The sequence below is a fragment of the Phocoena phocoena genome, chromosome 10 (genome assembly GCF_963924675.1).
Source record: "Phocoena phocoena chromosome 10, mPhoPho1.1, whole genome shotgun sequence".
Lineage (NCBI taxonomy): Eukaryota > Metazoa > Chordata > Mammalia > Artiodactyla > Phocoenidae > Phocoena > Phocoena phocoena.
Window position 1 is genome coordinate 61,319,947 of NC_089228.1, and position 12,772 is coordinate 61,332,718.

General features: G+C 40.1%; 1 protein-coding gene across 9 annotated transcripts in view; it reads left to right on the forward strand.

The window, feature by feature from the left end:
- The window catches only part of DST (dystonin), a 496,581-nt gene that overhangs the window by 312,936 nt on the left and 170,873 nt on the right, over positions 1-12,772 (forward strand). For 8 of the 9 annotated variants that reach the window (XM_065886378.1, XM_065886379.1, XM_065886381.1 and 5 more), the window contains 11 exons: positions 657-776; positions 3,098-3,193; positions 3,687-3,814; positions 6,887-6,980; positions 7,269-7,423; positions 8,465-8,927; positions 9,009-9,137; positions 9,291-9,368; positions 9,447-9,608; positions 9,698-9,802; positions 12,438-12,533. In XM_065886378.1, the coding sequence (XP_065742450.1) occupies positions 657-776; positions 3,098-3,193; positions 3,687-3,814; positions 6,887-6,980; positions 7,269-7,423; positions 8,465-8,927; positions 9,009-9,137; positions 9,291-9,368; positions 9,447-9,608; positions 9,698-9,802; positions 12,438-12,533 (1,626 nt within the window). Of the gene's footprint in view, positions 1-656; positions 777-3,097; positions 3,194-3,686; positions 3,815-6,601; positions 6,769-6,886; positions 6,981-7,268; positions 7,424-8,464; positions 8,928-9,008; positions 9,138-9,290; positions 9,369-9,446; positions 9,609-9,697; positions 9,803-12,437; positions 12,534-12,772 lie in introns of those variants that run through there. The other variant, XM_065886386.1, reaches the window with a different exon arrangement.

Sequence of the window (12,772 nt, forward strand, 5' to 3'; positions counted from 1 at the left end):
TCATGTCTTGAAGTATTATATTTTTATTATAATGCTTAGCACAATGCTTTGAACATCATAAGCAGTCATCAAATACTTAATTGAGTAAGGCAGTTTACAATTTTCCAGTCTCCTCCATTTTAAAAAAAGCTTGCCTAACAGTACTTGAATCATCCCACATGTACATTTCTTCTAGTTTTCACTCCTGTCTGGTTTCCTATGTATCGCATAGCTCTTTGACTTTCAGATATAAGGTGGACTTAGAAAGGTTGGCAGAGAGGGCAACTAACCTGGCTTATGCAGGCTAAGCCTTTTGAGTGCCTTTCTTGAGTGCCTGGAAAACACCCCAAATTGATCACAGTGTTCTTTTTTTTCTGCTACATTTCAATGCAGCCTCTGAAGCCTTTGTAACACAGTGCTTCAGGCAGCCTAGATCCCTGGATCAGAGCTGGCACTCCTTAGGCTAGTCTTAGTGGTCAGATGTTGATCGTGTGTTTTTAAGGCTGTTTAAGTGGAAAGGATTGGGACCGGGTGGAAAGGAAGAAAACATGGAGCTGGTCCTCTCCGTCAGGCTTAAAGCCCTGCAAATCCACAGAATGACCTCTGGCGAGATTGTGTTAGACGTGAATGTTAACAATCTGCAGATATAGACCTTCTCTGCCATCTTCTCGTTGTAGGATGTTGAAGTCAAATGGATTGAATACCAGAATATGGTCAACTACCTCGTCCAGTGGATCAGACACCATGTGACCACTATGTCCGAGAGAACATTTCCTAATAATCCTGTAGAAGTCAAGGTCTGTGTCCCTATAGAAGTTAAGTAGGATTGAGTTTATTATTAAACTTTTAAATAATGCTGAAATGGTTCTGTCATTTCAGAAATTGAAGAAAAATTGCCCTTGGCAAGGTACTAATCATCAGGCAAATTATTTATTTATTCGTCTCCTATTGTACAGAGAAAATGGAAGTCAACATTAATAATTAAAAGATAATAGTGACAACATCTTAAAGAAATTTATAGTCCCTTTGGTCTGAATTGCTGAGAGTTTTAAGGTTTAATTTGGGAAGGTTTCTGGAAGTGACGTTGCCAGATTCTTTTTGGTGCCTGGGAGATGCCTGGAGCCAGCAGATGGCTGGGGCACGATGCGGGGCGGGAGCTTGTGCAATGCAACCATGGCAGGGCCTGTGCCTGTGGTCACATCCTGTTAGAAAACGGCCTCAGAGGCTCCTGTGGTACAGCAAGAGGTACATACCGTCTTTCACCATGAATTCAAAAATACATATCTGACTCCCAGAATAAATGAGTTCCTGGTTTAGTAGAACATTTACTACTACCTAAGAACCTGGATCCATCTCTTTGAGCAGAGACATTATAGAAATATTAAAAGATAGTACAGGGGCTTCCCTGGTGGCGCAGTGGTTGGGAGTCCGCCTGCCGATGCAGGGGACGCGGGTTCGTGCCCCGGTCCGGGAGGATCCCGCATGCCGCGGAGCGGCTGGGTCCGTGGGCCGCGGCCGCTGGGCCTGCGCGTCCGGAGCCTGTGCTCCGCAATGGGAGAGGCCGCAGTGGTGAGGGGCCCGCGTACCGCAAAAAAAAAAAAAAAAAAGATAGTACAGATATAGAAACGTATTGAAAATAAGTTGTCTCATTTTGTACATTGGGATTTGTCATAGCAAAGTAGTGTACTTTATTTCAAGAAATGGGTAATGCGAATATGAAAAACAAAGTCTAATTCCTTGAATTGCAGACTTTGTTTTCTGGATCAGACTAGCATTGCAAAAAATGGTCCTAACCCAGGGTGGGCCCTGTTAACGTTAGTAATTGTGTCCATGCGTCTATACGGAACATCTGTGGAATAGCTTTTATTCACGTGGCCACGGGGAACTTGTCCTTGGCACAAAGTTCCTTGGTGTGTGTCGATGTGATGCTGTTTTAAGTTCTCTCTGAAGCTGTTTGTGTGATGTCTCCCTCTGTGGCTGGAACCTCTCCTGGCAGGAAAGCTTTCCTCCCCCTTCTATTAGCATGTCTACTGTGAACAGTGGGTAGCCCGTGATGGCATTCCGTGCTTATTCACCTATGGACATCCTGAAATGGTGCATTTTGAGTTTAAACCAATTTTCAGATTTCAAGTTCCATTTATTTCCAGATGGATTCCTTTTGTCCAGACATTTGAGTAAATTCTTGCTGGCTTCTGATTAATACAGATTCTTAAATTATTAAAGAAGTTCAAGTGACTACACAGATTACTGACTGTTGCCTGGGATAGGACGTGATACAGGAAAAAAATATATTGTGGGGAAATACCAAATAATTTTATTAGCCAGCAAAACATGAAATGGAATCCTTCAAAGAAATGTGTCTGCCTGAGTGTTTGCAGGGACTTGTCTTAAAGCAGCATGAATTAGGATGAAATAATTAGTATACACTTATTAAATGTGGAGATGCTTTATCAACATAATTTTTATAAGGTCCTTGTTAATAAATATAATAAACATATTTAAGAGATTCCCAAGTTAATATCTATAAATTAGATAGTAATTTAATTATATGGTTCAAACTTTTATAATAATAGCAGCAACCAATAGCATCTGTCTCATTTACTTATAAGATCTGCTTAATTTAGCCAATGGGATATTGAAACAAAATTTTAGTCCTATCTATCTGATGAGAATTCTGTTTTCAAGGGTAGACCATGAAATAGAGGAGAATGCTCCCCACCCCTTTTTATGGGAATTGCATCAGATAATTTTTCCAAAAACTAAAAGCTAAAGTACGGCATTTGGGAAGTGGATCTTTTAAAGTATGTATTTTCTTGTTTGGATAATGAGAGATTGTCAGTAGAGCCATAGTAGATACTGCTGTGGTTTTCACTATCCAGATGGCTGGGTAGCCTATGTTGAATCAGGGCTCATAGCCATAATTACACCCTCCTCAGATCCCATACAGCCTGGTTACCGACTGGCTGGGAATCAGCAGCGTCCTTGAGTGTCTGTTTTATAAAGGAATGCCACCGAGGGCACGCGACAGAGTAAATAGCGTTTCAAGTGGTGACATTATGTGATAATGAAAACAGGTCTTTGAAGTTTGGCCCTTCATTTATTTTCCCTTTCTTTTTAGGCACTTTATAATCAGTATTTACAGTTTAAAGAAGCAGAAATTCCACCAAAGGAGACAGAAAAATCAAAAATTAAACGCCTGTATAAATTATTAGAGGTAAGAAGAAATTTCCTTTGTATTGTCAAATGTAGTATTTTAAAAAAATTTTATTGAAGTATACTTGATTTACAGTGTTGTGTTAATTTCTCTTGTACAGCAAAATGATTCAGTTATACATATGTATATATTCTTTTTCATATTCTTTTCCATTATGGTTTATCACAGCATAATGAATATAGTTCCCTGTGCTATTATACAGTAGGACCTTGTTGTTTATCCATCCTATATATAATAGTTTGTGTCTGCTAACCCCAAACTCCCAATCCATCCCTCCCTCACCCCTCTCCCCCCTTGGCAACCACAAGTCTGTTCTCTGTGTCTGTGAGTCTGTTTCTATTCCATAAAGTTCATTTGTGTCATATTTTAGATTCCACATATAAGTGGTATCATAAGGTATCCAATGTTATCTTTAATAATATACCTTGATGTAAGAAACATAATTTTTTACATCTTTGCTTCACATTAACTTTTATGTTGTTGTTTTCTCTAGATTTGGATAGAATTTGGACGCATCAAACTCCTTCAAGGGTATCATCCCAATGACATAGAAAAGGAGTGGGGAAAGCTCATCATTGCCATGCTCGAGAGGGAGAAGGCTCTTCGTCCCGAAGTGGAAAGGTGAGTGGGGATGGCCTCTGCCCTGGGTGTCCAGTGGGAGGGGTCAGCCTGTGTTGTGGAAAGAACTTAAGCTTTGGAGACCAACATTTACCTTTTACATTCACTTGGCTGTGTGACCTTGAATAAGTCACTTAGCCTTTTCTGATTCTCCATTTTCTTATCTAGAAACTCTTCCAGGAGGTTTGAGGAGGGATTGGTGAAGTAGTGTTTGAAGAGGGCCTAGGTTGGTGTGTGAAATCTCATCTCGTACGATGGTTACGGTTTTAAAGCCAATCAGGATGACCCATGAGAATTTCTCCAACTGACTTTAAAGTTGCCAGGGCCTGGATCCAGAAGTTCATCCATACATAACATAGACTAACCATGAACTTATCTTGTTTCTTGTTGTATTTTTGGCTACGGCCCTCTTTCTACAGGGCAGTGAACCTTCTATTTGAAGGGCAGTGAGGCTGCTTCTAGAGAACACTTAGTAAGTGCTAGCTTAAGTTCCCTCTCTGCTTTTTTGCCCTGAAAACATCACTGACCTTCATCCTTTCTCTCCCGCTACACCCAGCTGCCAGGGAAGGTCCTGCTTGGTCTTCAGGACACATTTGTTGGATGGATGTGTCTCTGGGGTAGTCCTTACATCCCAGCCTGACTTGTGGTGTGTGGGGCTTGTGTGGCCTGAGTCCATGGGGCTGGCCTTACAGCCTGGGGACCGGTGGCCAGGCCAGGCATCACCCTCAGGCCCGACTGGCCCCACGCCGCCTCGCTTCTGCAGTGCGGTCACGCCGTCTGCCTCTCAGGAGCTCTGACTTGCCAAAGTCTCAGCCTCCCCCATTTATGAGATCTCTGCACTGTCTGATCCTTTGGCTGGGAAGTCTGTTTCATCCCATCTTCACTCCTCGTCTTTCTCAGATCTCGGCTTCAATGTAATTTCCTCCAGAAACTTTCCACAGTCTCCCAGGTTGATTCAGACGTCTTGGTGATAACCCTCCTGTTTATATGGATTGCTCCTTCATAGCCGTCATCTCTGTTGTAATTTTGTATTTGTGTCTGTGATTGGTTAAGGGCTGCCCATTCTACAGTTGTGAGCTCTAGTAACGTGGAGACAGATTCCTGTTTTTGTAGTTCCTCGTGGCGCCAACACTTAACACCCTGCCTGCTATCAGTATCCTGATGCTCTCTGCGCCTCCTCGTAACTTCCACATGGAAGAAATATGAACTAATGTGTTGAAGATACAGGGGCAGGTCTAACTTGTCAGGCCTTTCTTAAATCACTGATGACACTCTTGTTAAAGCAGCCTATTCTGTCTACATAACTAGATCATTAGAACCAGAACAAGCTCGAAATACCCAGGATGGACCTTTTATGGAGGAGATAATTCTGGGTGGTTCAGATGGGGCGCTCAGCATCTCATCAGAAAGAGTGGAAAAGGATGCCACAGAAAGAGTATGCGGTAGATTTTAGTCGATAGACTAGCAGCTGGATTTTAATATATGTTAATGAAAGAATGCAATGGTTAAGAGTTCGAGGTCTAGGAGCCAGTCAATCCTGGATGAATTATTTGCTCAGTGTACAAGCCCTGTAATCTTAGATTCAGTAACCTCTCTAAGCTTCAGTTTCTTCCTTTGTAAACAGGATGTAATAGTACCTACTGCATTTGGTGGTTCTAAGTATGTCTGTAAAATGATTAGTTAATTTCCTGGCATGTAACAATTGCTTCAGAAATGTTAGGTGCTGGCTGCTATTACTATTTGTGCTTTTCTTTTTACTAACTATATCTGACATGGCACTCTCAAATTTCCTTTTCTTGCCTTGTGAAAAGAACAGTATCTACCTCTAGATGGAGAAGCAACAGTTTGGCCTTGCAGTGTTAGGGACAGGAAAATATTTAGGAGCTTGGCTGATTCAATGCCTTCATTTTTCTTGATGCAGCAAGTTTTTTTTGGCATTAACTCTGTATTGCAAAATAATAGCTGTGCAGCGTGGGAGTGTGTAAAAAACAGATGCGAAAGAGCCAATGATCTTAGGCCAGGTAATAACCTATAGAAAGGAAAAATAAGCACAGACAAATTAAATTTGCAAGCATTGCACTGATATTCTTCTTAGCACCTTGGCTTTTAAAAATGTAAGGTAACTTCAGTACGATTAGACCTAACATTCCTGGGAGCTCATCCTATAAAGAAAGGTAAACGGACAATTTTCCATTAATTTAACCTAATCAACAAACACCATGGTGGTTAAAAAGGAAAAGTACTTTGCTTCTCCTCAAACTCATTTGTTTATAGGTGCTTGTAAGTATCAGTTTTTAACCCTGTGTTGTTCAGTACAGACCTGGACTTTTCCAAAAAGCTGTGATCAGGATCTGATTGACTCTTTGTGTTCTTTTAGCTGATGATTTGCCAGAATAACCTTTTCTAATCATACCTGGGCTCCTGGGAGGCATCAGAGTTGTTTTTGAGGCAGTTGCAAATGGATGACTCTTGGTGAAAATATTTGGCAAGTCTTCTCCAGTGACGCCCCAGTCAGCCTGCCTTGTCCATACTTGTAGGGCTTTAGTGCAGGCTACAAAAGGGAGACCTCAGCTAGTAAACCCATGGCTCTAGGCGAGATTCTTCTGAATGGCTATCAGTGTATTATTTGCTGTGTGTTGAATATGCACGTTGGAGCATATATAAGGAGCCATTAAAAGCTGTACCATTCAGCCGCCACTCTTCACCGTTAGAAGTAGCGCTTTTTGTAGACCTTCTACTTTTGAGTCTACTTTTAATGGTGGAGGAAAGAACATCCTTGCAAGGATAAGAATGCACAGCAGTAGTTACAGTTACCGTAGCAGTGATTCTGTGTTTAGTAACACGACTAGCACACGAACCAGTCTTGATTCAAATGAAAATTTCCTCTCAGTTCATTGTGGTCCAACGCTGATCAATTCCTGCATTAGCTTTGGCAATGAATCCTTTGATGGACACAGGTATGGAGTCATTGGTGTGGAATTGTGTTTTTTCTTTTGGTGGGCTGCATTTTTCAGGGATGGCCAACTCTATGACTTTAGAGGGAGAGGCTTTATTTTATCTCGTTCCTTCTTTTAGATTGGACATGTTGCAGCAGATTGCCAGCCGAGTTCAGAGGGGCAGTGTCATTTGTGAAGACAAACTGATGCTTGCTCGAAACGCTCTCCAGTCTGTAAGTTCATTTCAGGAGCTGGTGGGATTGCAGTAAGTGGGTCAGTGTGTTCGGATGAACTAAAACTTTGCATAACGTTGGGTAGATTGGTCTACTGAAACAAAGTTAAAGATTATGATTACTTTGCTTTCTTGAGGGAAAACATGTTTTTGAAGCAAAAGGGAAAACAGAGAAAATCCAAGTGGCTTCTGTTCTAATACTTCGAGTTTTATATTTGAGGCTAGTTTTGAAACTTGTTTAATTAATTAATTAATGTAGAATTAATATTGAGTTCTTTTAAAAATACAGGATTCTAAAAGATTAGAATCCGGGGTGCAGTTTCAGAATGAAGCAGAAATTGCCGGTTATGTCCTTGAATGTGAGAACCTTTTACGCCAGCATGTAATTGATGTACAGATTCTTATTGATGGAAAATACTACCAGGCAGACCAGTTGGTACAGAGGTAAGAGTGCTTGTTGGTCAGCCCTGTCCTTCTGGGTGACTGTTTCATGGCACCTGCATTAAGAATTTAGAGTGTGACAATTTTATGAACTATTTCTTAAGCTTTTTTTTGTTGAAAATGTGTGTCATGTTAATTCTGTCATATTTGGTTGTGTTTAGTAGGTTTTGTTCTTCAAAGGTAAGTAATAGAAAAAAATTTTATGATACATATAATATTTAACTCTGTAGTAACTAACATACAGTTGAAATATTCATGTGTGATATTTGAAAAAGGGACAGTATGTGAAAATTATCTTTTAAGTCAGCATTTCAGTTTTCTGTCTATCTTATCATGAAAATGTTCCTAATAAAGTATTGGAAGAAATATATGTGCATAAACATCTGTATCTCTGAGAAGTAGGTTTGGGAGTAGGAATGGAACCTTTCAGGTTGAATACTATATATATGTAAATATCTAAATACATGAGATATATAAAACAAAAATTATAAATGATGCTTTGACCCAGTAAGTCCACTTTTAGGAATCTATAGTAATTCTAAATATAGAAAATATCTAAATAAATATAGGGAAAAAAGCCTTTGTTCATGTCAGAAATATTTTATAGTAACAAAAATTTGGAATCCTACATGTCAAATAGTAGGAGAATGATCATATTATAGTGTAGTAATTGTGTTCATTATAAATTATAGTTATAAAAATCGTGATAATATGCAGAGTACTTATAGTACAACATTCAGTGAAAAAAATTGTGATGCAAACTTTTATCAATGTGATTACAATGACATTTTAAAATAGACTTTATTTATATGAGCAGTTTAGGTTTATAGAAAAATTGAGTGGAAAGTCCAGAGTTCCCATATCCCCCCTCAAAGCCCCTTCTCCTGTTAGTAACGTCTTGCACTAGTGTGATGCATTTGTTACAGCTGATGAGCCAATATTGATATGTTATTGTTAATTAAAGTCCCTAGTTTACATTAGAGTTCACTCTTTGAGAAAAATGCCTCTTATATTATAGCTTATCCCTTTTGATTTTCTTTCCAGGGTTGCAAAACTGCGCGATGACATCCTGGCCTTAAGGAATGAATGTTCCTCAGTGTACAGCAAAGGCCGCGTGCTGACAGCGGAGCAGACGAAGCTCATGATATCAGGAATCAGTCAGAGTTTAAACTCAGGGTTTGCACAGACCTTAAATGCCAGTCTGAACTCAGGGCTGACCCAGGGTCTAACGCCTTCCCTGACCCCGTCCAGCGTGACCTCAGGCCTGTCATCAGGGCTGACTTCCCGCCTGACCCCATCTGTCACTCCTGCATATACACCTGGCTTCCCATCAGGATTAGTTCCAAATTTCAGCTCAGGAGTGGAGACAAATTCCCTGCAAACTCTGAAGCTGATGCAGATCCGAAAGCCCCTTCTCAAGTCATCTCTACTGGATCAGAATTTAACAGAAGAGGAAATCAACATGAAATTTGTTCAGGATCTTTTGAATTGGGTTGATGAGATGCAGGTAAAAATATTTACTTTACCTGAATTTCAGGCTTTATTGCTACCAGTTTCTTTTTCAAACCTTATATCTTTCTATTTAAAGGTGCAGCTGGACCGCACTGAATGGGGATCAGATTTGCCAAGTGTTGAAAGCCATTTAGAAAATCATAAAAATGTTCACCAAGCTATTGAAGAATTTGAATCTAGCCTCAAAGAAGCTAAAATCAGTGAGGTATGTGAATTTGAAATCTGTATGTATTTCATCCCAGCTTCTGTTCTGCTCTTTCTATAAAGACCCTGTTGCAACAGGGTAAACGCCACATTGCTTGTGAATCAGAATTCCTTAAGATTCCTAACCTTGCCATCTTTTTATCCCATGTTATAGATCCAGATGACGGCACCTCTTAAACTAACTTATGCAGAAAAGTTGCACAGATTAGAAAATCAGTATGCAAAACTCTTGGTAAGTTTTTTTAACTTCCTGTTCCCCTTACCTCTATGTGGCAAAGACACGATTCTTACAATGATTCTCCTTGTAAAGAACACATCCAGGAATCAGGAACGGCACCTTGATACACTCCACAATTTTGTAACTCGTGCAACTAATGAGCTTATTTGGTTGAATGAAAAAGAAGAGGGGGAAGTTGCTTATGACTGGAGTGAAAGAAATACCAACATAGCCCGGAAAAAAGATTACCACGCTGTGAGTATGACTTCTGTAACTAGATGTTAAAAATGCATTTCAGGTTTTATCATTTTCTAACATATTTCTTGCTTGTTTCTTTAAATTAGGAATTAATGAGAGAACTTGATCAAAAGGAAGAAAATATTAAATCAGTTCAGGAGATAGCAGAGCAGCTGCTTCTGGAAAATCACCCAGCCCGATTAACCATTGAGGTAAGTCAGAAAGTGTAATAGTCACAGTGGAATACAGACATTTGATTATTACCCTTCAGATTCTTCTATTGTTGATAAATTGAAAAATGCAAACTATCAAACTTCTATTATAACCTGAATCAAAAAGAATGTTTCTGACAGATCATACTGATTTGCCTTCAGTTCTGCTGAAGTGTGTCACCCACTCATCACTTCCAATAAAGGTACTTTGTCAACCCCTGTGGCCAAAGAGATGTAGTACAGTAACTATAAAGGACCTTGACTTGACAGGCTTTGAGGCTGATATTTCTTCCTAACCATATGACACTGCCCCAGCGACGTAACCTTACTCAGTCCCATTCACTTACCTAAAATGGGGGAAATTGCTTCTAACCCAAAGAGTTGTGTGAGAAGAAGAAGAATGTACTCTTACTATTTAGTTCAGTTCTTGGTACACAGTAGGTTCTCAAGAAGTACTAGTTATTATTATTTAATTTACTAATTGTATTCATGATCTGGTTTTGTGAGGTGTTTCCTCAGGGTGTAACACACACATTTCAGACCCAGAAGGGGAGGGTTGACCTAGGGTTTATCAGGCTGCCCGTGGGGTGGTGGTGGCGTGGGGTGTGTTTACTTTTGGGGCCTGATATCTACTGGTTAGAGTTAGTGACTGTCTGAATGTGCAGGGGGTGATTTAAGAGGGCGAGAAGCATGTAACGTGGACAGATACGGTGTATTTCCAGAGGAAGAAAAATGAAGCTATGCTTACAATGGGACACGCAATTGAAGAAAGGAATCTGAGAGTCTTTGTTCACTGAAATAAGTCTTCGTGACACAAAAGATTCATAAAATTCTAGGCCTCACTTGGTGGTCTTGGGAATATTATAGGTGACCTTCTTTCATATAAAAACGTGGTTTTCATCCCCAGGAAATGCTGCATAGGAATGTTAAAGACACAGAAGGTAGGGTGGCACCAGGGAAAGGAAGTTAGAATCATGAAGGGTCTGGATATACTTTTCTATGATGATCAACTAAAGGTGGGATAGATATTCTTTGGAGTAGAGGAATGAAAGCTGTTAGGAAATACGATTGTAGGTTGAGAATTTTGATGGGAATGGAAAATGTGGATGTGAACCTGATTACTTTTAGGTAGAGCTGTTAGTCTAATTAACTGAAAGTCTCTGGAACAATAAAATTAAGCCGTAGTTGTCCTTATGATTCCATGGGCCCATCCAATGTCTTGTGGGCAATGGATAATAGTTAATTATTAACTCTTTTATATTTTATGTGAAAAAGAAACTAATAATCTGACCATGCACGATGTATCTTTTATAGCCAATTTACTCAAGTAGCTTAATTGGAGGGAGCAGGTAATGTGATCCAGATGTGTTGCCAGATTTCCAGTGCTGCCTTATGCATTCCACCCAGAAAGCTGCCTGGACAGCTCAGCAGGAGTGTTTTTTCCAGGAGGAAGGACAGGCTTACATAAGACAGTCATTAGAGCATCAAGGGCGCCCTCTTCTGGAAGCCAGTGAACTGAACCTTAAATATGAAAGGGTGTTTCTTGCGTGTTTTCTAGTAAGTAGGTGTCTTTTCTACAATATTTTTGCTCTCAGGAAAGAGACACCAAGTGGTAAATAAAAATTCAAGTAAAAACGTATGAAATAAAAATTTCTAGTACTATCTTTTCTTTTTTTAAATTTTTGGCCGTGTTGGGGTCTTCGTTGCTGCACGTCGGCTTTCTCTAGTTGCAGTGAGTGGAGGCTACTCTTCGTTGCTGTGTGCGAGCTTCTCATTGCGGTGCCTTCTCTTGTTGCTGAGCACGGGCTCCAGGCATGCGGGCTTCAGTAGTTGTGGCACATGGGCTCAGTAGTTGTGGCTCACAGGCTTAAGTTGCTCCCCAGCATGTGGGATCTTCCCCGACCAGGGCTCGAACCCGTGTCTGCTGCATTGGCAGGCAGATTCTTAACCACTGTGCCACCAGGGAAGTCCCCCTAGTATTATCTTGAATGTAATTCCAGAATTACACTAATAAGGGATTGCTTATGCCCTTTTCCACCCTCCCCAAACAGTCCCAGTAAAAACAAACAAATAAATCACCCTCACCCCTGCCAAGAGCTTCCAGACTAGTTTTGGAAGCAAAGACAGAGAAAACTACAGACCATGTATTTTTGTGTCAGGAGCGGTATTTTATGATCCAGTAATAGAAAAATTCAGAAAAAAGAAAGATGAAGGAAAATGTCATGAAAGAGGCATATCTGAAGATGCCATATAGGCAAGTGTTGGCAGGTGGAGGGTTGGTTTTCTAAAAAGCTGGGATAGCTTGCATCCATTTCTAATATTAAAGAGATTTTCATGGAAAAACAGCCAGAGCTAGCTTTTTCCATATATTTTAAGAAAAAAAGGTCAAGAAGCTAAAAATTTGAAAGAAAGTGACTGGACTGATTGAAAAATTTATATTTAAACTTTTAGGGCTGGCTTTGTACAACTGGAAACTCATAGTTTAGAGGGACATTTGACTACCCCGATTTTTCAAGTCTTACTCTGTTAAAGAATTCTCATCATCTATGTAGACACTAGAGTCTTTTATGCTTGAGAAGTAAGTCGTGTGTCTTACTGTCCAGACGGCAACAGTGGCTATGTTTTTACCTGTCAGGCCTACCGAGCGGCGATGCAGACGCAGTGGAGCTGGATCCTGCAGCTCTGCCAGTGCGTAGAGAAGCACATAAAGGATAACAGCGCTTATTTCGAGGTATGGAGGCAGAATCACCATGTCGATCGATGGTATTGCAATTTTGGCTGAGTTACAGAAAACATTTCCATAATGTACTGTTAAGATGCATGTATGTAGTGTTCAGGGGAAAGAAACCAAAATGTTTTCTTTGTAGGGTATAGGGATATATGTTCTTCAGGGTAAATGGAAGCATTCTAGTAAGGAAGAAATACTTTAAAAATGCTTAAAATGTCAGAAAATCTTAATTTTGTCCATGC